Source organism: Phoxinus phoxinus (assembly GCF_949152265.1).
Source record: "Phoxinus phoxinus genome assembly, chromosome: 18".
Taxonomy (NCBI): Eukaryota; Metazoa; Chordata; class Actinopteri; order Cypriniformes; family Leuciscidae; genus Phoxinus; species Phoxinus phoxinus.
Window position 1 is genome coordinate 23,036,644 of NC_136893.1, and position 27,342 is coordinate 23,063,985.

Sequence of the window (27,342 nt, forward strand, 5' to 3'; positions counted from 1 at the left end):
GTGCTAAAGCATGCTAATGCAATGAAACAGGAAGTTGTTGTTACTCAAGAAGGCAATGTCCAATCGGCCCCAAACTTCACACGTTTGATAAGAGTCCTGCCCTGAACACATCTACATGACACTTTTCAGTTATAGTAATAGCGCCACCTACTGGCAACAGGAAGTGACATGGTTAACACTGTGATGCAGTACTAGCAACATATTAAATATGCCATTGAGCAATAAACATGTTAGAAACATGTTAAAACATGCTAGCAATTCTTAGCTAAGTGCTAAAGCATGCTAATGCAATGAAAGAGGAAGTTGTTGTTACTCAAGAAGGCAATGTCCAATCTGCCCCAAACTTCACACGTTTGATAAGAGTCCTGCCCTGAACACATCTACATGACACTTTTCAGTTATAGTAATAGCGCCACCTACTGGCAACAGGAAGTGACATGTTTAACACTGCGATGCATTACTAGCAACATATTAAATATGCCATTGAGTTATATACATGTTAGAAACATGTTAAAACATGCTAGCAATTCTTAGCTAAGTGCTAAAGCACGCTAATGCAATGAAACGGGAAGTTGTTGTTACTGAAGAAGGCAATGTCAAATCTGCCCCAAACTTCACACGTTTGATAAGAGTCCTGCCCTGAACACATCTACATGACAATTTTAAGTTAAAGTAATTGCGCCACCTACTGTCGACAGGAAGTGACACGTTTTAAACTGTGATGCATTGCTAGCGACATATTTAATATGCCATTGAGTTCTAAACATGCTAGAAACATGCTAAAACATGCTAGCAACACTTATCTGAGTGATAACGCATGCTATTATCCCCATAATAAAGGACATTTTTGTAACTGACTTTGACATACTCCTATATTTACCTACTTAAATGCACAATGCCCACCGTGCTCTGTCTTCCTAAATCCACCGGGTGGCGGTTGGCACGGGTGCGAGGGCCCTTTCATCGCTGCTTGCAGCTTTAATTTGTATTATTTTCATGTTATCACTGTGAAGCTGCTTTGATACAATCTGTATTGTAAAAAGCGCTATATAAATAAAGATGACTTGACTTGACTTGACTCTGTATTGACAGCACTCCAAATTTACTAAAAATTGAGCTCAATGTTAAAATTGACCGGAGTTCTCCTTTAATCTAACCCTAACCCTACCAGTCTACTAATACTCAACTAACACTCTAATGAAAGTTAGCAGACATGTAGGTGCAACATTACTTATAGTCAACAGAATGTGCTAAAAGGACCATCAAAATAAAGTGAAATCAGATTGGGTCATCATTTACTCACCATCATGGCCTTCCGAACCTGTATTTCTTCTTTGGAACATAAAATAAGATATTTTGAAAGTCAGTGTAGTCCAAAACAACATTAGACCACATTGACTTTTATAGTATGGACAAAAATAAGTACATTCTTCTAAATATCTTCTATTGTGTTTCACAGAAGAAAGAAAGTCATAGAGGAACAACATGAGGGTGAGTAAATGCTGGTAGAATCTTCATGTTCCCTTTCGTTGTCACTTCGAGTTACGTCGAATGACGACGAAATGGGGTTCACTTAGAAGCCTATCATCTTCGAATAGTAATAAATCGAGCCAATGGCAAGCAAATGCCATGGGTCTGCTGAATTTGCATAGCGTAACTCCGCCCCACTTCATGGGTATAAAGGAAGTGCGCCGGCAACATGCAGATATGTTTTTCGCTTTCGGAGCCAAGTGTATTCTTCACTCCACAAGCCATTCAACTCTACTTCTCTCCGAGACGAGCTTCTCTCCAGGTGTTGGTGTGACAGCGAGTTTCAGCGAGTGCACATTCCCTGCGATCTGAGCAGTGATCTGCCAGTGTGTATGTGTTCTCTCCCTGGTCGCTTCAACATCTGCGGAGATTTTCTTCCTCTCTTAAAGAGCTGCGCATGGCACGTCTTTTTAAATATGCATCGCCCGTGCCCTTCTGATTTTGGTCGACTGTTATCTGACTTAGATGGGCACAATCGCTGCTTTGTGTGTTTGGGCTTAGAGCACGCCAAGGCAGCGCTTGTGGATGACTCATGTTTTCATTGCGGAAACATGGCCATTGTGACACTACGGTCGAGACTCAGTGACCACGAAAGAGTGAGAGTCCCCTCATCCACACCCCGAACTACGAGCTCCACGAGAGCTGGTACTTCGGCTGGTGGCCAGGGTGACCTGAGGGTGACGGTGTGGCAATAACAACCGATGATTCGTCCTCGGGCCACATCCCCTTCACAAGTGGCGCAAGCCGCGAGCCGACCGAATGATGCCCCTAACCAGTCCCGGCCAGAGGTTGCGGGCGGACCGAGGGTGTCATTTGGCGCTCCTTAGGAATATGCTATGTCGGTCACAGCATCACATGGTGGGCAGGAGTCCTCGGGAGATGATGGTTCGGCTGTGCTGCCCCCTCCGGGCGCGCCAGCATTGCTCGATCCAGATCCCGAGCTGACGGCCATGCTTTCCCGGGTGGCCGCGAGCATCGGGTTAGATTCACGTCAGCGTCCAACCCCAATACCTTTCTTCCCGGATGTGCATGAGGAGGTCTCGACGTCCTGGAAGACACCCTTGTCTTCCCGTGATCGCTCGACGACCTCCTCCGCCTTTCCTCCCCTCGATCAGGCGGCTGTTTACGGGTACACTGGGGTACCTATGGTGGAACGCTCTGTTGCGATGCAACTGTGTCCTCAGAGTGCTTCCTCCCATGGTGACCCTAAGCACCCCTCCAAGGCCTGTAGGTTTTCGTCTACTCTGGTGGCGAAGACCTATAGAGCTGCGGGGCAGGCAGCCACCTCTTTGCATGCCATGGCCACTCTGCAGGTCTACCAGGCCCAGATGCTCAGGGACATGCACGAGGGGAAGACTGACCCAGGGCTCTTCAAAGAGCTGCGTGCCACCACTGACCTTGCTCTCCCAGCGACGAAAGTGACCGCACGCTCCCTGGGCCAGGTGATGTCCACTAACATGGTCCAGGAGAGACATCTGTGGCTCAACCTGGCCGATATGAGAGACTCAACCTGACGGCTCATGACAGTGCGGCGTGCCCCCACACCGGGCCACTATTCCACCCACGTCTGGGCCGGTCATTCCGCTTCGCTGCACCCCCGGGGAGACGTCTGTCATTCGCATGACCCCGCTGGCACATTCCTTGGGAGCTTGGCTAGAGCTTCCCAACCTGTCCCGCTGGCTCGCGTGAACCATCAGGCTCAGCTATCCTCCCCGCTTCAGGGGAGTCCGCTGCACTATGGTCGGTGGCAATGCTCCTGTTATGAGCCACCCTGCTGGTGAAGGGTGCGATCAAGACTGTCCCTCCAGCCGCAATGAGGTCCGGCTTCTACAGCCCCTACTTCATTGTCCCCAAGAAAACCGGTGGGTTACGACCAATCCTGGACCTGCGTGTCTTGAACCGTTCCCTTCACAGGCTTCCGTTCAAGATGCTCACGGCAAAAACAGGCCACAGGATTGGTTTGCAGCAATCGACCTGAAGGACGCCTACTTTCATGTCTCCATTCTTCCTCGACACAGACCGTTCTTGCGGTTTGCTTTCGAGGGGCGGGCATACCAGTATACGGTTCTCCCATTCGGGTTAGCCCTGTCTCCTTGCGTCTTCACGAAAGTCGTCGAGGCAGCCCTTGTGCCGCTACGCATGCTGCCTGGACTCCTGGCTCCTGGACAGGACCCCACCGCCTATGGCATGTCAATTGCCTCGAGTTGCTGGCAGTACGTCTCGCGCTGCTCAAGAACCAGCACGTACTAGTCCGATCAGACAATAACGCGACAGTATCGTACATCAACCGACAAGGTGGTATACGCTCCCGCCGTATGTCGCATCTCGCCCGCCACCTCCTCCTATGGAGTCAGGAGCATCTGAGGTCGCTTCGAGCCATTTATATCCTGGGAAACCTGAACTGTGCAGCCGACCAGGTCTCACGTCTTCAGCCTCTTCCTGGAGAATGGAGACTCCATCCCCAGTCGGTTCAGCTTATTTGGGATCAGTTCTGGGACGCGCAGATAGACCTGTTTGCCTCCCACGACTTGTCCCACTGCGCCCAGTTTTACTTCCTGACCGAGGGCACGCTCGGAACGGACGCACTGGCGTACAGCTGGCCGCAGGGCCTCTGCAAGTATGCGCTTCCCCCAGTGAGCCTTCTTGCACAGACCCTGTGCAAGATCAGGGAGGACGAGGAGCAGGTTATATTGGTTGCGCCGCACTGGCCCACCCGGACATGGTTATCCAAACTTGTAGTCTTCGCGACAGCACCTCCCTGGCCAGTTCCTCCGAGGAAGGACCTCCTTTCTCAGGGACGGGGCACCCTTTGGCACCCTCGTCCCGATCTTTGGAACCTCCACGTGTGGCTCCTGGATGCGACGAGATAGGTTTGAGTACCCTACCACCAGTGGTGGTTGCAACCATCACTTTCGCTAGAGCATCATCCACGAGGCATGTCTACGCGTTGAAGTGGAACCTCTTCGTCTCCTGGTGCTCTTCTCACCGAGAAGACCCCAGAACATGCCCGATCAGTGTCGTGCTTTCCTTCCTGCAAGATGGGTTGGAGCGAAGCCTGTCTCCCTCCACCCTGAAAGTGTATGTTACCGCACATCATGACGCAGTCGAGGGTAAGTCCATCGGGAAGCACAACCTGCTCATCAGGTTCCTGAGAGGAGCGAGGAGACTAAATCCTCCTCGCCCTCCTCTCGTTCCCTCTTGGGACCTCTCAGTGGTTTTAATTGCCCTGCAGAGTGCTCCCTTTGAGCCTCTGCAATCAGTGACGCTTAAGTTCCTGTCAATCAAGACAGCGCTCCTGGTTGCATTGGCCTCCATCAAGAGGGTAGGGGACCTGCACGCACTTTCTGTAGACGAAGCGTGCCTGGAATTCCGGCCGGCCTATTCTCACGTGATCCTGAGACTCCGGCCTGGATATGTTCCCAAGGTTCCCACCACTCCCTTCCGGGACCAGGTGGTGAACCTGCAAGCGCTGCCCCTGGAGGAGGCAGACCCAGCCTTGGCACTGCTCTGTCCAGTATGCGCCCTCTGTGCTTACATAGACAGAACGCAGTGTTTCAGGACCTCAGACCAGCTCTTTGTCTGTTATGGTGGGAAGCTGAAGGGAAAGGCTCTCTCCAAACAAAAGTTGTCCCACTGGATAGTGGACGCCATTGCTTTGGCTTACCAGCAGCAAGGTCGACCGTGCCCCCTTGGTGTGACGGCCCACTCCACCCGGAGTGTGGCCTCCTCTTGGGCTCTAGCCCATGGCGCCTCGCTAATAGACATCTGCAGAGCTGCAGGCTGGGCGACACCCAACACATTCGCCAGATTCTACAATCCCCGAGTGGAGCCAGTGTACTCGCTTCAACCAGCCGGTACTAGGACCCGCTCAGGTGTCTTCGCTTGCTCACCATTCCACTCCACGGACTGGATACGTGCTATATTCTCCTCAGGTGAGCCTCACAAGCCCTGAGTTCCTCCAGCGCTGTTACGTCAACGCCAGAGGTATGCCTCCTGCAGCTTCGCGATTGGCTAGGTGCCGCCATGTGCTTGGTTCCCCCTCTGGGCGACCCCCACGTGTGTATTTCCACTGTAAGCTTCTCTGCGCATGTCTTTTCCCTTGGCAAGCCAGTCTGCCATCCCTGGGGTATAAACATTCCACCCTGCGGGCTGGACACCCCAGTGTTCTCCGTATGCACCCCCCTCCGGGTCATATGTGTATTCTGTCAGTCCCCCCAAATTCAGCAGACCCATGGCATTTGCTTGCCATTGGCTCGTTTTATTACTATTCGAAGATGATAGGCTTCTAAGCGAACCCCATTTCGTCGACATTCGACGTAACGTCTCCGTTCCCTACTCAGGGAACGAGGATTACATCCGTAACCGAGGGTTACATCCGTTCCCCCTCATTTTTGGGGGAACTATCTCAAACTTCATATTTTCATTTCATTGAATGCTTTGTTATGCTTATATTCTATAAAATAAATGGCCACAAGAGGCATTTTAAATGAACACAAGCAGTGTTGTGGAGTAAATCTAGTTACAAGTAACTAGATTACGTAATTTAATTACAAAATAAATGTAACTGTAATCAATTACAGTTACTGAGATTACTTTTTTAAAAAATACAGTTACTTATGAAAATGTTAACGATTACAAAGGTGGTTACATCTAAATATTTTCTGTAAAAAGCTAGGATATGTTGAATAATGTTTTAGATGTGCACTATGGCTCCTTCTATTTAAAGGCTGTTTATTAAAGCTATGCGATTCTGATGCTTTTGATTGGTTGTTAAATTTGCAGCGCACTCCGTCAGCCAATTACATCAGTCCACATTGCTGCTGAAATATTTAGGCTACAATCTGTCTGAGAGTTGCCACCATGGCGAGCGACAAAAATGCTTCCCAGTGCTGGAAATTAAAAAATAAGTTTAGAAATCAGAAAGGGGCGCAAATATAACAGTATAACAGTTCAGTGCAAAATATGTATGCCAACTATTAAAATGCTATTGACATCGAAGTTTTCAATGTCGAACCTGAGGTCTGTAATTTAGCCTAAAGTTTACTGTAAGCAGTCAATAAAAAAGTAGTAAAAGCATTGGCTTCTCCCGCCTGCCACGCCATGCTACTAATGTGTATTCAAGATGAATTTTAACTCTGTTTTGCTAGGTGCTAGGTGCATATCCAGTAGTTTATTTAACAATTATAACCATTCATAACAAATTAGTTATGTCTAGTCTGCTAGCTAGACAAAGATGTCTTTACCAGCCACACATCTATTTATGAATCAGTGTTGAGTACTACTGTAAGGTAAACCCTACCTGGTTTAAATGTTTTAAAATGATTAACAGTTAAAACCCTTCGTTTGTAACCTATTACATATACAAAGTACCTTACCAAACCTTACCAACACTGGGCACTAGAGACTCACCTTGAACTTGCACTTGTAGAGTCTCACTATCCACTGAGAAGTCTCCTCTCTTTGCTTTGCAGTGATAGACACCAGTGTCAGAGGGAGATGCTGAGTGCATAATATACGTTGGATTTGAGATCAAGGTTTCTGAGTCTTTATACCAGTCATACTTCCATCCATCACCAGGCATATAACAACCAAGCTGGATTTTCTCCTCAGTGTAGAAGGGCTCAAACCACTGATCTTTCTTGATGTCTGGTTTTGGTGTGTTATCTAAGAATCACAGGGGTAGAATTAAAAATAATAGACTCTCTTCAAACAATAGCGGCCTTGAGTTGCATGTGCTTGTAATTCTCTATGATCTGAGACTAAATTGTATCATGCTGCTAATAGTGTCTGGCTTCTTCAGTAAACTCTTGTTTAAGTGCCTGTTAATTTCATTCATATCTATTAATCATAGAATATCATAAGTAGTTTACCATGAATATCAAGTTTCAAAGCTCCTGTTGTTCTTGTCACTGGCGTTCTCGTATGATGTTTTCCTCTGCAGGTATACTGTCCTGAATGACTCGCTTTTGCTGAGCGGATTGTGAGTGTGTTTCCAGAAAAGGAAATGTCCTTGTTACCTGAAAGCCGAGGTCCATCTTTAAACCATTCATAGGCCCATTCATTTGAATCTTCATCAATTGAACACTTCAGAATCACTTTTTCATTTGGGTAAAATGTTTTCCATTCAGACTCTATTGACAGTTTTGGTTGAGGCGGCTCTGCACAGGAAAAACAACATCAACAGTAATGAACAATTGATGTGGAAAGGGAATGAAAATTATATTTATGGCCAGATGCCCAGTTTCTTGGTTATAAAATAGTTTTGTCTAAAATACTTATTTAACTTGATTCCATGTCATTTCTGTTACATATTGTGTTCAAGGTCTGAATTTAATCAGTTCATTGATTTCATGGGAACTTTACTGAGGCATTGTTAACTCAATGAATGAACAATGGGAAGAATTTTCCATAATAGAAATTACTATAAAGAGGTACATTATGGACTCACCTTGAACTCCCACTTGTAGAGTCTCACTATCCACTGAGAAGTCTCCTCTCTTTGCTGTGCAGTGATAGACATCAGCGTCAGAGAGAGATGCTGAGTGGATAATATAGGTTGGATCTCTGATCAAGGGATCTGAGTCTTTATACCAGTCATACTTCCATCCATCACCAGCCATGTTACAATCAAGCTGGATTTTCTCCCCAGTGTAGAAGAAATCAAACCACTGATCTTTTCTGATGTGTGGTTTTGGTGTGTTATCTAAGAATCACAGGGGTAGAATTAGTAATAATTAACTCTCTTCAAATAATAAATGCTTTGAGTTACATATGATTACTATTATTTATAAGGACTAAATTAACTGACTCTATACTGCTAATAGTGTCTGGCCACTGTCAAGAAGAGTAGACAGGAAGCTGCATATGCGGACATGAACACTGATACAAGCCAATGCAAATGAGAATCAACATAAAATATATATATATATATATATAATTAAAGCTGCAAGCAGCGATTGCGGGCCCAAGCCGGTGGCACCGCCACCCTGGTGCCTTTAGTTGCACTAAAGGCACCGGGTGGCGGTGCTACCGGCTTGGGCCCTCCATCGCTGCTTGCAGCTTTAATTATATATATATATATATATATATATATATATATATATATATATATGCTTGGAAACATCACAGTGGAGCGGTGCTTACTGTGAACGGTACGAACTGTACAACTGACTATTTAAACAGAGCAGTGTAATTTTTTTTATGTTAGGTTGACTATTTTATTATTAAATTTTATTAAGGCTATAATGAACATGCTGCGATGTCAAGATTGGAATGCTGTGTGTGTGTGTGTGTGTGTGTGTGTGTAGGTGTGTGTGTGGTGTGTGTGTGTGTGTGTGTGTGTGTGTGTGTGTGTGGCTCGATCGAATGGAGACATAAAAACATACTCCGTCATTTTGTTCACACAGGACATCATTCAAAGTGTTTCTCTATATTTGTGTACACTCGCAATAAAGCACAACATTGTGCTTTTGTTAAACTATAAACTCTTGTCAAACTGTAACCTACAACTGTCACCCAACCAAAATATCACACTAGGGCTGAACGATACATCGAATTTTCATCGTCATCGCGATATGAACTCCCGCGATGAACACATCGCAACAGACAGCCTGACACGATGAATAATGCCTGGTTCAGATTAGCACTAATTTACACGTTTTTGACTCCTAAAATCTTGTCGTGGACAAGAAATATGTCAGACTACACGTTGCTTTCCGACCAGTCATCGCGTGCCGTCACACACACACATTCACTCGCAAACAGTCACTCGCACGCACAGACACACAAACACACACACTCACTGTCCCTCGCTCACTCGCTCACTCACGCACGCACGCACGCACGCACGCACACACACGCTCACACTTTCACTGGCGCACACACACACTCACTGTTGCACTCACTCACGTCTCGCCTCGCTCACATATTCAACCCGTCGTGGAGGACCGTTAAAGAATTAAACATGCTATAGTCTTTCTGTCGTGAAGCATCGCAGACGCGACGTAGGTTGTCGCCCACTATGACACACTATACGATGACACGATCGAATCTTGCGTCCCGACGCCCGTTGTTATTACGAATCTCCACGACACCCATACGCCAAACAGATCGTGCCAAAATCGTGTATTCTGAACCAGGCAGGTAATAAACCTTTGACCTATCACGCAAAAAACCTATTAAAGCACTAAGACATGGGAACAGTATAGTTAACAATCACATTTATCGCAAGTCATATCGTCATCGCAATATTAAACAATATTATCGCACATCGCAGCTTTTTCTCATATCGTGCAGCCCTATATCACACACACACACACACACACACACACACACACACACACACACACACACACACACACACACACACACACACAGAATGGCAGAGAGACAGAGAGACACACAATCCACATTCAAACCACAATATCTGACTTTCTGTTGGTCGGAGCTAATGACTGTAAATTAGAAAGTTGTTCGGCTTGATAAGATCAATATACACGCTGAGTTTTGTAACTGTAGGTAAAACTATAACTAAGTTATAACACACTTTATGCATCCTTTTTTAATCATAAATTTGTTTCCTCGCCACGACCAAACCGTTCGAGATATCAAAAATCCCCTGGCAATTTATCATCTTCCATGTCTTGACTTCATGCTGACCGAGTTTCGTGGTCATCGGATGAATTCTCTAGGAGAAGTGTTTCAAATGCGAGAGCAAGCGTTCTCCAATCAACCCGTAATAGCCGACTTCCTGTTGGGCTGGCGTAAAACTTGACCCAGGGAAAGTTGTTCGGCCCGATTAAATCTATATGTTTACCGAGTTTCATATTAATTCATGCAAGCGTGTTTGATATACGGACAAGTGTTCGAATCCCATTCCAGGGGGCGCTGTCGAGCCCCCCTGCCACGCCCGGGTACCATCTTCAGCCTGGCCCTGATGGCCGCGGGTTCTGACCTGTGTGCAAAATTTCAAGAGTTTTCGAGCACGTTAAGGCCCTCAAAAGTGCCAGAGATTTTGCACACAGCAGAGAAAGGGTTAAACTAAACTAGCCCCCCTCCTCACACACACTCACACACACAGAGGGGCAGAGGGAAAATGCTCCAAAAAGTACACATTCAAACCAAAATATCTGACTTCCTGTTGGTCGGAGCTAATGACTGTAAATTAGAAAGTTGTCCGGATCGAAGAGAAGAATATACGTACCGAGTTTGGTTACTGTAGGTAAAACTAATACCCCATTTTTGACTAAAGGTGGCGCTACTGAGCCCCTTACCACGCCCGTTTCTGAAACTTCGCACATGTCTATTAGACAATAAATGTGATATGCATGTTGAGTTTCATGCAATTTGAAGCATGTTAAGAGCCTCAAATGCATCCAAAAAGAATATAAAAGTTTAAAGCGTTGCCATGGCGACAGTATTAAAGATATCAATAATCCTTTCACAGGTCTACATCTGTCGTGTGTTTACATTATACAGATGAAGTTTGAAGCAAATCGGGTAAAAATAAGAGGGTGAATTCAAAGCATTTTGAAAGTGACACACTTCCTGCTGCCAGTTGGTGGCGCTATAACTTTGACTCACAATAAATAGTCACATCCATGTGATCGGCCTCTTACAGCGAACACACTGCTGAAGTTTCATCAAGATCAATTAATGTATGAGGATGTTATAAAACACTTCCTGTTTCCAATATTCGCCATAAATTAGTTCCCTTTCGAGGGAACTCGCGCTGCGTCGAAATGACGCCATGGGAACGCCTCCAGCGTGCACGCGTCTGAAGCATCACTGTCAACTTAGTCCAATGGAATGAATGAACGAACGCCACGGGTGGGTGACGTCATGACCAGGAATTGATAAAAGCACATCCGGTGAAACCCGGCATTAGCTTTTTCTGTCTCAGCAAAGCGATCTGTGTCATTCTGTCTGTCCTATTTACTGTTGTCTGTATCTCATATATATATATATATATTATGGCGAAACAATTGTACAAGCAGTGTGCTTCTCCCTGCCCACGTTATTTAACGGGTGGGGACACACACAAGCTTTGGGTGATGTGTTTGGGAGTGGAGCATGCGATGTCAGCCTTCGAGGGGGCTGATTGTGTACACTGCGAGCAGTTACCGCTTCGCATGCTCCGCTCCTGCCTGTCACTCTTTGACGAGAGTGGCCAGGCTCGCGATCCTCAGGGTGCTGGACCCGCTGCTGCCGAGGCAGCACGGAGAAGGCATACTTGGGGATCGCAAATGGATCTCTCAGCGGGGTTGGAGACGGGTCCGAGGACCTTATCTCCTCCTTTAGCTGAGGGATCCAGCGCTCTTTCTCCGGTGTCGGAAGCCCGCCCTGCGGCTTCTTCCGCCCGGAGAGAGAGCACAATGCTTCATTGCTCTAGCTCCGAGGAGTTAGATGTGATAAGCGTTCATGGTGACACAATCACGGGGGGAAGAGGATTCGCCATCTCTTTCCCCAGCATATGATGAGCTGGTGGAGGTGATTACTAGGGCTGTTGATAAATTAAAGATTGATTGGCCAGCAGAGAGAGTTGGCGCTCGTCCTAAAAGCAAATTAGACGAGCGTTTTCTCTCTTCTAGTGTTTCACCTCCATCGCGGGGTCTTCCCTTTTTCCCCGATCTGCACAGTGAGCTGTCTAGATCGTGGAATAAGCCATACTCGTCCCGTCTTTTCAGTCCCCAAGTCCATATATATTCAGATATTAGGGGACTGAAAGAGTATGGATATGGAGCGATGCCGCCGGCCGAACAGACGCTCGCGAGCTATCTGTCTCCCGGTTCAGCATCGTCCCTGAAGGCCCCGCCCCTTCCCACTAAACCCCTGAAGACAACATCTAATTTAGTGGGAAAAGCATATACGGCAGCAGGTCAGGCTGGAGCATGTCTGCATACTATGGCAGTGCTCCAGGCATATAAGGCTGATCTGCTGGGGGATTTGGACAAGAGTGAAATGATTAGTTCAGATGATGTTCGCGAACTTCGTCGGGCAACAGATTTGTCTCTCAGGGCAACCAAGGAGACCGCCAGAGCAATTGGGCGGTCTATGGCAGCACTTGTAGCTACTGAGAGGCATCTTTGGTTAAATTTAGCGGAGATTAAAGATAAAGATAGATCTTTTCTTCTTGACGCTCCTCTTACACCTGATGGTCTCTTCGGCGACTCTGTTAATTCGGTCGTCGAGAGATTTCAGACGGTTAAAAAACAGTCTGAAGCTTTTAAAAAATTTCTCCCTCGCCGTGTTCAACCCCCTGAGACTGCTGGGCGTGAGCAGCCTCAGCCGTCAAGCTCATCATATCGTGGCCAACAAAAAGAGAGTGTTACGTCTCGTGCACCTCCACAAAAATACTGGAGGCAGACCCAACACTCTCAGTCGAAGTCTTCTAAGCAGAAGCCGGATCTGAGGACCGTTCTTCAAGCGAAGAAGGCTTCGGCTCAGAAAAGGTCCTGACGCCACCGGTGTCAGACCTGTGAGAGTAGCCCCAACCGAAATGAAACGGTGTACAACTCAGTATACGGTGCCCGTTCCACGTCGGTGCTCTCACGGGACCGTTCTGCCAACCCCGCCACCCTTGGTGCCTCGGGGCGCAGCGGTTTCCAGCGAGTCTCTGGCGCAGTGTCAACTCGACATTGCGTCGGACTCGCGCCCTCTGAGGGGGGTTCAAAAACAGTCAGATCGGGTGTTTCCTGCCAGTATGCTTCAGGTCCCCGAGCTGGCTGTCTCGATTATACCAGAGGCCAGCCTCGAGAGGCTGGTACCCTTAGTAGATTTTCTGACAGAGTGGAAGAATCTGCCAAATATATCTCATTGGGTCCTGCAGATAGTAGAAAGGGGTTACAAAATCCAGTTTGGGTCTCGTCCACCACGCTACAACGGGGTGTTACTCACGATAGTTCATCCCGAGCAGGCTCTGGTAATGGAGCAAGAGGTGAAAGCTCTATTAGCGAAGGGGGCTATAGAGCAGGTGTACTCGCCCGACAGAGAATCGGGTTTTTACAGCCGTTATTTCATTGTTCCAAAAAAGGATGGAGGACTGCGTCCTATTCTAGATCTTCGTCTGTTGAATCGTACAGTACAGAAACTCAAGTTCAAGATGCTGACACTCAAGCAGATCGTGACCCAAATCAGATCCGAGGATTGGTTTGTCACGATAGACCTGAAAGACGCATACTTCCATGTCTCCATCCTCCCTCAGCACAGGAGGTTCCTGAGGTTTTCTTTCGGGGGCAAAGAATACCAGTATCGAGTACTTCCATTCGGTCTAGCTTTATCACCCCGCACGTTCACGAAGTGCGTAGATGCAGCTCTGGCCCCGCTCAGGCTGCAGGGCATACGCATTCTGAATTATATAGACGACTGGCTGATTCTAGCGGAGTCAGAACAGTTGGCGGTTCGGCATCGAGATGTCGTCCTCGCTCATATAAAAAAATTGGGGTTGAGGCTCAATACCATGAAGAGTGTGCTTTCTCCATTACAGAGAACCACTTTTCTGGGTGTGGTCTGGGATTCAGTCACGATGCGGGCCGTTCTATCGCCCGCTCGTGTAATTGCTATCCTCTCAGCCACGAAAGAGCTAAAGCTAGGCCAGTCACGCACTGTGAAACAGTTCGAGAGACTGTTAGGCCTCATGGCAGCGGCGTCCAATGTGATACCCTTTGGCCTGCTGTACATGAGACCTTTGCAGTGGTGGCTCAGGACCAGAGGGTTCTCCCCGAGGGGAAACCCGCTCCGTATGATCAAGATCACGCGGCGGTGCCTCCGCGCCTTGGTAATATGGAAGAAACATTGGTTCCTTTCCCAGGGTCCGGTGTTGGGAGCTCTTTGCCATCGAGTTGCTATCTCGACAGATGCTTCCCTCACCGGCTGGGGAGCGGTAATGGAAGGCCGTTCAGCTCAGGGTCTGTGGAGGAGTCATCATCTTTCTTGGCACATCAACTGCCTGGAGATGATGGCTGTCTTCAACGCGTTGAGATATTTCCTCCCAGACCTGAGGGGCCATCATGTGCTCGTCCGGACAGACAACACATCGGTGGTCTCTTATATAAATCGTCAGGGGGGTCTGCGATCGCGTCCACTTTGCAAACTGGCGCACCAGATCCTCCTGTGGTCCTTCAGGAAGATACTCTCTCTGAGGGCAGTGTATATTCCAGGGGTCCAGAATATAGGAGCAGACACCCTGTCGAGGCAGGGGCTGAGGCCAGGGGATTGGAGACTCCACCCCGAGGCGGTGGAGCAGATATGGGAATTTTACGGCCAAGCAGAAGTGGATTTGTTCACGTCTCATCACACGACGCACTGTCCACTCTGGTTTTCCCTCAATCATCCAGCCCCCCTGGGGTTGGACGCTATGGTACAGACCTGGCCGAGGCTTCGCCTGTACGCATTTCCCCCTGTTGTTCTGCTTCCAGGAGTTCTGGAGAGAGTCCGCCAAGACGGAATAAGCCTACTGCTTGTAGCACCACGCTGGCCGAGTCGAATTTGGTTTGTGGACCTAATTCATCTCCTCAACGGCCCTCCCTTGGAGATCCCGATCAGGAGAGACCTACTGTCTCAGGCTGGGGGCACAATATTTCACCCCCGGCCGGAGATGTGGAAACTATGGGTTTGGCCTCTGAGGGGGACCGACTCATAGGGAGTGGTCTCTCAACCGAGGTTGTTGAGACCATTTTAAGCTCCAGAGCTCCAGCTAGGAGGAAACTTTATGCATTAAAGTGGAGAGTTTTTTCTTCCTGGTGCCACCAGCATCAGCGGGACCCAGTTAACTGTTCTGTGAACACAGTGCTAGAGTTCTTGCAAGATCGTTTTTCGTCAGGGCTATGTCCTTCCACTCTCAAGGTCTACGTGGCAGCCATTGCGGCTTTCCACGCCCCTGTGGGTAGTACATCGTTGGGTCGAGACCCCCTGATTATACGTTTCCTTCGTGGCACTTTGAGGCTAAGGCCTGCAACTCGCACTAGGGTGCCGGCTTGGGACCTCTCTATAGTGCTAGAAGGCCTGTCTGGGGCTCCCTTCGAGCCCCTAGATTCGGTTTCAGAAAAATTTCTTACTTTTAAGACCATCTTTCTGCTAGCTATTTCGTCCCTCAAAAGAGTCGGAGACCTTCAGGCCCTTTCGGTTTCTCCCACGTGCCTTGAGTTTGCACCCGGGATGGTCAAGGCGTTCTTGTACCCCAAACATGGATATGTTCCAAAAGTGCCTACCAATATTCCGAGGCTTATTGTGCTGCAGGCTTTCTGTCTTCCTCCGTTTAATTCTCCGGACCAGGAAAAGCTGAACCTTTTGTGTCCAGTGCGAGCACTGGACACATATGTTCATCGGACTTCTCCTTGGAGAAAATCCGATCAGTTGTTTGTTTGCTTTGGATCACCCAAAAAAGGTCTTCCTGCCTCTAAGCAGACAGTTAGCAAGTGGATAACCGAGGCTATTTCTCTTGCTTATGAGTCCTCTGACCAACCGTGCCCTTTGGTGGTCAGAGCTCATTCTACTAGGAGTATGGCGGCCTCTAAAGCCCTTTTATCTGGGGTTTCTCTCCAAGACGTTTGTGATGCGGCAGGTTGGTCCTCACCGCTCACATTCGTGAGGTTTTATAGCCTGGACCTGGATGCTGCCCCAGGGTCTCAGGTGCTTACTGCTTAGTGTTAGTTGACAACAGTCTGACACTCAGGCATTTGTAAGTCTGGTGGTGTGGGTATTCTCGTTCCCATGGCGTCATTTCGACGCAGCGCGAGTTCCCTCGAAAGGGAACGTCTCAGGTTACTAATGTAACCATTGTTCCCTGAGAAGGGAACGAGACGCTGCGTCGCCCTGCCATACTTCCTGCATCCCTGTGATCGGCTTGCTTCGACATTTCAAAGCTAATGCCGGGTTTCACCGGATGTGCTTTTATCAATTCCTGGTCATGACGTCACCCGCCCGTGGCGTTCGTTCATTCATTCCATTGGACTAAGTTGACAGTGATGCTTCAGACGCGTGCACGCTGGAGGCGTTCCCATGGCGTCATTTCGACGCAGCGCGAGTTCCCTCGAAAGGGAACAATGGTTACATTAGTAACCTGTGACGTTTCCTCGCCACGGCCAAACCGTTCGAGATATCAAAAATCCCCTGCCAATTTTTCATCCTCAATGTCTTGACTTCATGGACACCGAGTTTCATGGCGATTGGTTGAATCGTCTAGGAGGAGTATTTTAAATTCCATTGAATGCGTTTTTCTAACTACCCCAAATAGCCGACTTCCTGTTGGGCTGGGGTAAAAAGTCAGAGCATGAAGGATATATGAACCGATGAGATCTATAAGTGTACCGAGTTTCATATTATTTCATGCAAGCGTGTTTGATTTATGGACCAAGTTTTCGGACCCCGTTCCACGCCCGGGTACCAGCTTCAGTCCGGCTCTAATGGCCGCGGGTTCTGACCCGTGTGCAAAGTTTCAAGAGTTTTTGAGCACGTTAAGGCCCCCAAAAGTGGCAAAAACCTTGAAAAAAAAATTATTATAAAGAAGAATAACAAAAAATCCTTAGAAGAACAATAGGGCTCTGCGCCCTTTCAGGGCTTGGGCCCTAAATATAAACAGCTTCTTCGTTAAACTTTTTTGGGTGACTGTCAATTTCGTTCATATCTAGTAATCATAAAATATCATAAGTAGTTTTACCATGAATATGAAGTTTCAAAGCTTCTGCTTGTCTTGTAGTCACTGGCGTTCTCGTATGATGTTTTCCTCTGCAGGTATACTGTCCTGAATGACTCGCTTTTGCTGAGCGGATTGAGAGTGTGTTTCCAAAAAAGGAAATTCCCTTGTTACCTGAAAGCCGAGGTCCATCTTTAAACCATTCATAGGCCCATTCATTTGAATCTTCATCAATTGAACACTTCAGAATCACTTTTTCATTTGGGTAAAATGTTTTCCATTCAGACTCTATTGACAGATTTGGTCGAGGAGGGTCTGCACAGGAAAAACAAATAAAAAACAACAACAGTAATGAATAATTGACGTGGAAAAGTGATTGTAAATTATACTTATAGCCAGAAGCCCAGTTTCTTGGTTATAAAAGAGTTTAGTCTAAAATACTTATTTAACTTGATTCCATGTCATTTCTGTTTACATATTTGGCAGATGCTTCCGAAACTACTTACATTGTATTGTGTTCAAGTTATAGGTCTGAATTTAATCAGTTCATTCATTTCATGGGAACTTTACTGAGGCATTGTAAACTCAATGAATGAACAATGGGAATAATATTCCACAATAGAGATGACTATAAAGAGGTACATTATGGACTCACCTTGAACTTGCACTTGTAGAGTCTCACTATCCACTGAGAAGTCTCCTCTCTTTGCTTTGCAGTGATAGACACCAGTGTCAGAGGGAGATGCTGAGTGGATAATATACGTTGGATTTGAGATCAAGGGTTTTGAGTCTTTATACCAGTCGTACTCCCATCCATCACCAGGAATATTACAACCAAACTGGACTTCCTCCTTGGGGTAGAAGGGCTCAAACCACTGATCTTTTCTGATGTCTGGTTTTGGTGTGTTATCTAAGAATCACAGGGGTAGAATAAAAAAAGATAGACTCTCTTCAAACAATAAATGCTTTGAGTTGCATATGCTTACTATTATTTATAATCCAATACTAAATTAACTGACTCATACTGCTAATAGTGTCTGGCCAATGTAGAGTAGACAGGAAAGTGCATATGCGGACATGAACATTGATACAAGCCAATGCAAATGAAAAACAGCTTAAAATAAACAGATTCTTCATTAAACTCTTTTGGGTGCCTGTCATTTCGTTAATATATATTAATCATAGAATATCATAAGTAGTTTTACCATAAATGTGAAGTTGCAAAGAGTCTGATTGTCTTGTAGTCACTGGCGTTCTCGTATGATGTTTTCCTCTGCAGGTATACTGTCCTGAATGACTCGCTTTTGCTGAGCGGATTGTGAGTGTGTTTCCAGAAAAGGAAATGTCCTTGTTACCTGAAACCCGAGCTCTGTTTCTAAACCATTCATAGTCCCATTCATTTGAATTGATTGGACACTTCAGAATCACTTTTTCATTTGGGTAAAATGTTTTCCATTCAGACTCTATTGACAGTTTTGGTCGAGGCGGCTCTGCACAGGAAAAAATAAATAAACAACAACAACAGCAATGATCAATTGACGGGTAAAAGTGAATGAAAATTAGCCAGATGCCCAGTTTCTTGGTTATAAAATTGTTTAGTCAAAAATACTTATTTAATTATCTTGATTCCATGCAATTTCTTAGACATATTTGGCAGATGCTTCCGAAGCGACTTACATTGTGTTCAAGTTGAATTCCGACTGAATTCCATCAGTTCATTAATTTCCTGGGAACTTTACTGAGGCATTGTAAACTCAATAAATGAAAAATGGGAAGAATATTCCACAATAGAGATGACTATAAAGAGGTACATTATGGACTCACCTTGAACTCGCACTTGTAGAGTCTCACTATCCACTGAGAAGTCTCCTCTCTTTGCTGTGCAGTGATAGCCACCAGTGTCAGAGGGAGATGCTGAGTGGATAGTGAAGGTTGGATCTGTGATCAAGGTTTCTGAGTCTTTATACCAGTCGTACTCCCAACCAACACCAGGCATATTACAACCAAGCTGGACTTCCTCCTCAGGGTAGAAGGGCTCAAACCACTGATCTTTTCTGATGTCTGGTTTTGGTGTGTTATCTAAGAAACACAGGGGTAGAATAAAACAAAAAATAGACTCTCTTCAAACAATAAATGCTTTGAGTTGCATATGCTTACTATTATTTATAATCCAAGACTAAATGAACTGACTCATACTCCTAATAGTGTCTGGCCAATGTCAAAAAGAGTAGACAGGAAAGTGCATATGCGGACATGAACACTGATACAAGCCAATGCAAATGCAAATCAGCATAAAATATAAACTGCTTCTTCATTGAACTCCTTTGGGTGCCTGTTAATTTCATTAATATCCATTAATCATAAAATATCATAAGTAGTTTTACCAAGAATATGAAGTTGCAAAGCTCCTGTTGTTCTTGTAGTCACTAACGTTCTCTTCAGATGTTTTCCTCTGCAGGTATACTGTCCTGAATGGCTCGCTTTTGCTGAGCGGATTGTGAGTGTGTTTCCAGAAAAGGAAATGTCCTTGTTACCTGAAACCCGAGCTCTGTTTCTAAACCATTCATAGTCCCATTCATTTGAATTGATTGAACACTTCAGAATCACTTTTTCATTTGGGTAAAATGTTTTCCATTCAGACTCTATTGACAGTTTTGGTTGAGGCGGCTCTGCACAGGAAAAACAACATCAACAGTAATTGACGTTGAAAAGTAATTGAACATTATATTTATAGCCAGGGTTTTAAAATTGTTTAGTCTAAAATACTTATTTAACTTTCTTGATTCCATGTAATTTCTGTTAAGGTATTGGTCTGCATTTCATCAGTTCATCAATTTACTGGGAACTTCACTGAGGCATTGTAAACTCAATGAATGAACAATGGGAAGACTATTCCATAATAGAATTTACTATAAAGAGGTACATTGTGGACTCACCTTGAACTCGCACTTGTACAGTCTCACTATCCACTGAGAAGTCTCCTTTCTTTGCTGTGCAGTGATAGCCACCAGTGTCAGAGGGAGATGCTGAGTGGATAGTGAAGGTTGGATCTGTGATCAAGGGATCCGAGTCTTTATACCAGTCGTACTTCCATCCATCACCAGCCATGTTACAATCAAGCTGGATTTTCTCCCCAGTGTAGAAGGGCTCAAACCACTGATCTTTTCTGATGTGTGGTTTTGATGTGTCATCTAAGTCACAGGGGTAGAATTAGTAATGGTGTAATGATGTTAAAAATGGTTTATAATTATTTTATAATTCTAACAATAGTTTAAAGATTTATATAAGTATATTTATGCTGGGTTTGATTATGATTTCAATGAAAACACCAAGAAAAAATCTGGTTACAAACGCAACCTTGTTTCCCTGAGATAATGGGAATGAGCGTTGCGTCAGAGTTATCTTGAAATGTATGGGGAAACTCAGTTTTCTCCCAAATACTGAAGCCTGATTGGTTAATAATTTAGTGTTTACTTTTTCAGTTGCAGATTTTTGAAACAGCCATTACAGTCTAACTCAGAATTGTTGAAGAATTATTTCATTATATTTCATTCAATCAAGGTTGAATAATTCTCAATTTTAAGTACAAATTCATTGTATTCGGTTGTGTTGTAGGCAATAAAACAGTCCAGTATGTAGTCAACATTTTTTATAATAGCGAACATTACTGTGCCACCCCAGACTGGTTGCTGACCCCTTCCTGGCCACCTCTATGAAGAAATCCTGGCTCCGCCACTGTTCAGACTATGTGCCAATATGTGTCACGATTGATAAATCATTGTTTCCTCTGTGTCGCGTGTCACTGTTTGTTTACATGTCTGTGAGTCTGCGTGAGTGGGCGTTGTCCCGCTCACGCGCTTGTTCAGTGCTCCAGCTGTCTGCAATTATCTCGTTCCCGTCCTCAGCTGTTTCTCATTACCACTCCCTACATATACTCACTCATCTCTCCATTCCAGTGTCCATCCGTTACTTGCAGTCCTCGTGGTGTTTGTGCTGTCTTCCGGGTTGTCTTCGTCGTTTTGGATGTGTCCTGCCATTTCACCGCACACGAGCACCGAGCACCGAGCACCGAGCACCGAGCACCAGACCATCGAAGTCCCTGTGTGACTTAAGCCTGATCGTCATTCCCCCGTGGATTCCGCCAGCCTCGTGGACTGAGAAGCGTGTTCGCTTACACATACTTGAGAAGGATCTTCCTCACTGACTTTGAGTATTATTCTGTCTGTTGTGTTCTACTCCTAATAAACACTTGTTCACCTGCTATTGCTTCCAGTGATTTGTCATGACAGAACGGATGGACCAAGAAACGGGAGCAGCGGGTGATTCATCTGCTTCATTGGAAGAATTTATTCGTGTGTGCGTTGGCCGGATGGATGCACAGGATCGCAATCAGGGGGAGACGGGACGCGCTATTCAGGCTCTAGTCACACAGGTGTCCGAGCTCACTCAGCGATTCTATCAGCTGCAACCTCCCACTGCGCCAGCACCCCCAGAGGCACCTGCAGTTCCCCCTACACCAGCGGTGCCTCTCTCTCAGTCTGAGCCTCGATTGCCCACTCCTGAGCTGTACTCCGGTGAGCCTAATCTTTGCCGTTCCTTTCTAACACGTTGCAGTATGCATTTCTCATTACAGCCCAGAACTTTTGAGAGAGAGGAGGCGAAGGTGGCATTCGTGCTGACGCTGCTGACTGGGAGAGCGGCGCTTTGGGGAACTGCAGTGTGGGAGAACCACGACCAGTGCTGCTCCTCGTTCCAGGCACTCGCGGCGGAGATGAGACGCGTCTTCGACCGAGCCGTCGCGGGAAGGGAGGCTGCCAGGGTCTTGACGGATCTACGCCAAGGAGATCGTCCCGTGTCGGATTATTCGATCGAGTTTAAGACCCTGGCGGCCGAGTGTCGCTGGAACGAGGAGGCGCAGTGGGACCATTTCCTGCATGGGCTGGCCGAACGTGTCCAGAGAGAGATCTACGCTCTGGACCTCCCATCCTCACTCAATGAACTCATGGATCTGGCCTTGAGGGTGGACGCCCGACTGTCTCGGATTGGTCAGAGGACGTCACCCAACTCGGTTCGCGGCGGGATGGAGAATCAGCGGTTCAGCGGTCTGGACGCGTTCGGTCCCCACGATCCCGAGCCCATGCAGGTAGGGCGAGCTCGGCTTTCCCGGGAGGAGAGAGAGAGGCGGAGATCCCAGGGCCTTTGTCTGTACTGTGGTGGCGCTGGACACTTTGCTCATAGTTGTCCGGTAAAAGGCCCAGCCCGATAGTAAGTATGAGGCTACTATCGGGTGGGATCTCCGCAGGCAAGACCTCATCCACTTCCACCATCCTCCCGGTAAGACTGAGATGGTCAACCCAGGATCACCACTGCAGCGCACTCATTGACTCTGGAGCCGAAGGTAACTTCATGGATCACCGGTTTGCACTTCAGTTACAGATTCCACTCCGTACACTCCCCCAGAGAATTACTGTCAATGCGCTCAACGGACAAAATCTACCCACCATCTCTCAAGCTACCGAAGGACTTACCCTCATCACATCAGGAAATCATGCCGAAACCATTTCATTTTACATTACGGACTCACAAATCACACCCATAGTTTTAGGTCACCCCTGGCTCAGCTTGCACAACCCCCGTATTGATTGGAAGGGCAGAACCATCTCAGCTTGGAGCACTGAGTGTCATAAGTCGTGTCTAGTGTCTGCCTGTTCTGTTGTTTCTGTCCCTGTGTTTCAGGAGGAAGCCGTGGATTTATCAAACGTGCCCGAGGAGTACCGGGACCTGAGTGAAGTGTTCAGTAAGTCTAGGGCTGCTTCTCTCCCTCCGCATCGTCCCTATGACTGTGCTATAGATATTTTGCCAGGTAAGTCTCCGCCTAAGGGCAAGATCTATTCACTCTCAGTTCCGGAGAGGGAGGCCATGGAGAAATATATTTCTGATTCTCTGGCAACCGGGTTCATCCGCCCTTCCTCTTCTCCAGCGGGGGCGGGGTTCTTTTTTGTGGGGAAGAAAGACGGATCTCTGCGACCTTGCATTGATTACCGAGGGTTGAATAACATCACGGTAAAGAATACTTATCCTTTGCCGTTGATGTCTTCAGCCTTCGAGAGGTTGCAGGGAGCCTCACTCTTCACAAAACTGGACTTGCGTAATGCTTATCATTTGGTCCGCATCAGGGAGGGGGATGAATGGAAGACTGCTTTTAACACCCCTAGGGGGCATTTTGAATATTTGGTTATGCCTTTTGGGCTTTCCAATAGTCCCGCAGTCTTCCAGGCACTAGTCAATGATGTGTTGCGAGACATGATCGATCAATTCATATATGTTTACCTGGATGACATATTGATTTTTTCTTCGTCTCTCCAGGAACACGTGCAACATGTACGACTAGTGCTTCAAAGGTTGTTAGAGAATGGGCTTTTTGTCAAGGCGGAGAAATGCGTTTTTCATGCACAGTCGGTGCCTTTCCTGGGACACATTGTGTCGGCTGAAGGTATGTTGATGGATCCTGACAAGGTTAAGGCTGTGGTAGAGTGGCCAATCCCAGATTCCCGCAAGGCCCTGCAGCGGTTTTTGGGATTCGCCAACTTCTATCGGCGTTTTATTCGCAATTTCAGCCAACTAGCCGCACCTCTGACTGCCTTGACCTCTCCCAAAACTGCGTTCAGGTGGTCAGACGCAGCTGGTGTTGCGTTTGCCAAACTCAAAAGCCGCTTTGTTTCGGCTCCCATCTTAATTGCCCCTGATGCTTCACGTCAGTTTGTGGTAGAGGTCGATGCGTCAGAGGTGGGGGTAGGTGCAGTGCTTTCACAACGCTCTCCTTCAGACGACAGAATGCATCCCTGCGCGTTTTTGTCACATCGATTATCTCCTGCTGAACGAAATTATGACATTGGTAACCGGGAGTTGTTGGCAGTCAAGCTAGCATTGGAGGAATGGCGTCACTGGTTGGAGGGCTCAGGGGTACCCTTTATAGTCTGGACTGACCACAAGAATTTGGAGTACATTAGAACCGCCAAGAGATTGAACTCCAGGCAGGCTCGGTGGGCACTTTTTTTCGGTCGTTTCGATTTTACTCTTTCCTATCGTCCGGGTTCCAAGAACATCAAACCCGATTCTTTGTCGCGTATTTTTGATCGTCCCGAACACGAATCTACTCCTGAGCGCATTTTTCCAGAGACCCTAATTATCTCCGCGCTCACTTGGGAGGTCGAATCGAAGGTCAAGAAGGCCTTAGAAGGGGTAACGCCTCCGATCCGGTGTCCACCTAACCGCTTATTTGTGCCGGAGGGATTACGATCAGACGTTATTCGGTGGGGTCATTGTTCCAGTCTAGCGTGCCATCCAGGGGTGAGTCGTACCATATTTCTTGTTAAGCAGCGATTCTGGTGGCCCCTTATGGCTCGTGACGTTCACAATTTTGTTTTGGCTTGCTCTAGTTGTGCCATTGGTAAGTCGTCCAATCGACCCCCAGCGGGGTTACTTCAACCGCTGTCGGTGCCTTCGAGACCCTGGTCCCACATCGCTCTAGATTTTATCACCGCCCTCCCACCCTCCCAGGGTAACACGGTAGTTTTGACCGTGGTGGACCGATTCTCGAAGGCAGCCCACTTTATTCCCTTGCCCAAATTACCTTCAGCCAAGGAGACAGCGGTGGCAGTCGTCAACCACGTCTTTCGGCTACATGGCCTCCCGACAGACGTGGTTTCTGACAGGGGACCCCAGTTTGTGTCCAGATTTTGGCGAGAGTTTTGTAGTTTGCTGGGGGCGACGGTCAGTCTGTCCTCTGGGTTCCATCCCCAGAGCAATGGACAAACTGAGAGAGCCAACCAAGATTTGGAGAGAACGTTACGATGTTTGGTCTCCAGGAATCCCTCATCCTGGAGTCAACAACTTGCTACGGTGGAGTACGCCCACAATACGTTGCCAGTGTCATCCACGGGCCTATCGCCATTTGAGTGTAGTGTAGGGTACCAACCACCTGTTTTTCCTAGTGCTGAATCCGAAGTTGCGGTCTCCTCCGCCCCCGCTTTCATCCAGAGGTGTCACCGTACTTGGACGAGGGCCCGAGAGACACTCCTCCAAGTGCGGGAGCGCACCAAGGCCAAGGCCGATCGCCACCGGTCAAGGCCTCCCGTATACGTCGTCGGTTCCAAAGTGTGGCTTTCTACCAAAAACATTCCTCTCCGTTCCGTGTCGAATAAGTTAGCTCCTAAATTCATTGGCCCGTTTTCTGTCACCAAGATTGTTAGTCCGGTGGCAGTCCGCCTCAATCTTCCTCCGGCGTACAGGAGAATTCACCCCGTCTTCCACGTTTCTAAAGTTAAGCCTGTGTTTTTTTCACGTATTAATCCGCCTGTCCCGGTTCCCCCACCGCCGCGACTCGTAGACGGGGAACCATCCTATTCGGTTCATCGCATCCTGGATTCTAGGCGGAGGGGACGTGGATTTCAGTACTTGGTGGATTGGGAAGGTTACGGTCCGGAGGAGAGGAGTTGGGTTCCTGCTCGTGACATCCTGGATCACTCCCTTATCGATGATTACAATCGACAGGTAAGGAGTTCTGGGAATGCCGTGAGGCATTCCTAGGAGAGGGGGTACTGTCACGATTGATAAATCATTGTTTCCTCTGTGTCGCGTGTCACTGTTTGTTTACATGTCTGTGAGTCTGCGTGAGTGGGCGTTGTCCCGCTCACGCGCTTGTTCAGTGCTCCAGCTGTCTGCAATTATCTCGTTCCCGTCCTCAGCTGTTTCTCATTACCACTCCCTACATATACTCACTCATCTCTCCATTCCAGTGTCCATCCGTTACTTGCAGTCCTCGTGGTGTTTGTGCTGTCTTCCGGGTTGTCTTCGTCGTTTTGGATGTGTCCTGCCATTTCACCGCACACGAGCACCGAGCACCGAGCACCGAGCACCAGACCATCGAAGTCCCTGTGTGACTTAAGCCTGATCGTCATTCCCCCGTGGATTCCGCCAGCCTCGTGGACTGAGAAGCGTGTTCGCTTACACATACTTGAGAAGGATCTTCCTCACTGACTTTGAGTATTATTCTGTCTGTTGTGTTCTACTCCTAATAAACACTTGTTCACCTGCTATTGCTTCCAGTGATTTGTCATGACAATATGTAGGTCATGCAGTGATATTTGTGTAGCCTATGTTTTATATGACCGGTGTACAGTTTCAGAAGTTTTGTTAATGGCCTTAATGGTTCCACTTTATTTTGATAGTCCACTTTAGACATTCTACTAATTATAAGTAACTTTTCAACTACATGCCAACTAACTCTCATTACTGTAGTAGACTGTTAGGTTGGGCTTAGGTGTTAGGGTTCGGGTTAGGAGAACAAGTTGACTTGTAGTTGCCAAGTTACTTATAGTCAGTAGAATGTCTGTCTGGGGACAACACAATAGTGTTAGCAGATGTTAAGCAGACAGTCTACTAATACTCTAATGACTGTAAGTTGACATGTAGCTGCAACGTTACTTATAGTTAGTAGAATGTCTAAAGTGGACTATTGAAATAAAGTGTTACCGCATTTATTCCTGCAAAATAAAAGGCTGATAACTTGCACTTTGTCAAGTCAAGTCAAGTCATCTTCATTTATATAGCGCTTTTAACAATGTAGATTGAAGCAGTGCTTCAAGAGCTTCTGTGTGTTAGCCAGGGGCGGCTGGCCAATAGAGGGCGCTAGGGCCAAAGTTGCAAGGGTGATTTTTCCACTTACAGGCGATAAGGGGGTTCGACACGACCACCATTCAACCCGAAAAAAGTAATATAACCATTCCAATGACTCCGAAGCTGTTCAGTTAAGGTAAAAAACCTGCATAGTTCATCCTTAAATAATTAGGCTACTGACTTTTTCACAGAGCACTGGTATCATGCAGTTTGTGTTAAATTGTGTTTTGGTGGTTATTTTTATTCAAATAGCGCCTTTCCAACACCCAAGGTTGCTTTACAAAGATATGTAAAGGCAGTGGTTCTCAAACTGTACGTGAGGTGACAGAAAGGGTAGTTCATTTAATACTACCTCACCTTAAAATAAGATTTAAACTGAGCATGTATTTCTATCAGGTTAAATGATGTAAATACATAACATCCGATCAAATTACCTCATCTTTTGCAGTCAAAACTTTCTGCATTTAAGCAGCGTGTAGGCTAGCTATAAGATGGTCTTGTGC

General features: G+C 46.9%; 1 protein-coding gene across 1 annotated transcript in view; it reads right to left on the minus strand.

Moving 5' to 3' along the window:
• LOC306985326 (hemicentin-1-like) overlaps window positions 1-27,342 on the minus strand; it is a 117,907-nt gene that overhangs the window by 86,006 nt on the left and 4,559 nt on the right. The window contains exons 3-9 of the mRNA XM_079587454.1: window positions 20,098-20,352; window positions 19,546-19,830; window positions 18,986-19,240; window positions 18,367-18,651; window positions 17,817-18,071; window positions 7,401-7,688; window positions 6,940-7,194 (exon numbers count right to left, since the gene is read on the minus strand). Coding sequence (XP_079443580.1) covers window positions 6,940-7,194; window positions 7,401-7,688; window positions 17,817-18,071; window positions 18,367-18,651; window positions 18,986-19,240; window positions 19,546-19,830; window positions 20,098-20,352 — 1,878 coding nt within the window. The remainder of the gene's footprint in view (window positions 1-6,939; window positions 7,195-7,400; window positions 7,689-17,816; window positions 18,072-18,366; window positions 18,652-18,985; window positions 19,241-19,545; window positions 19,831-20,097; window positions 20,353-27,342) is intronic.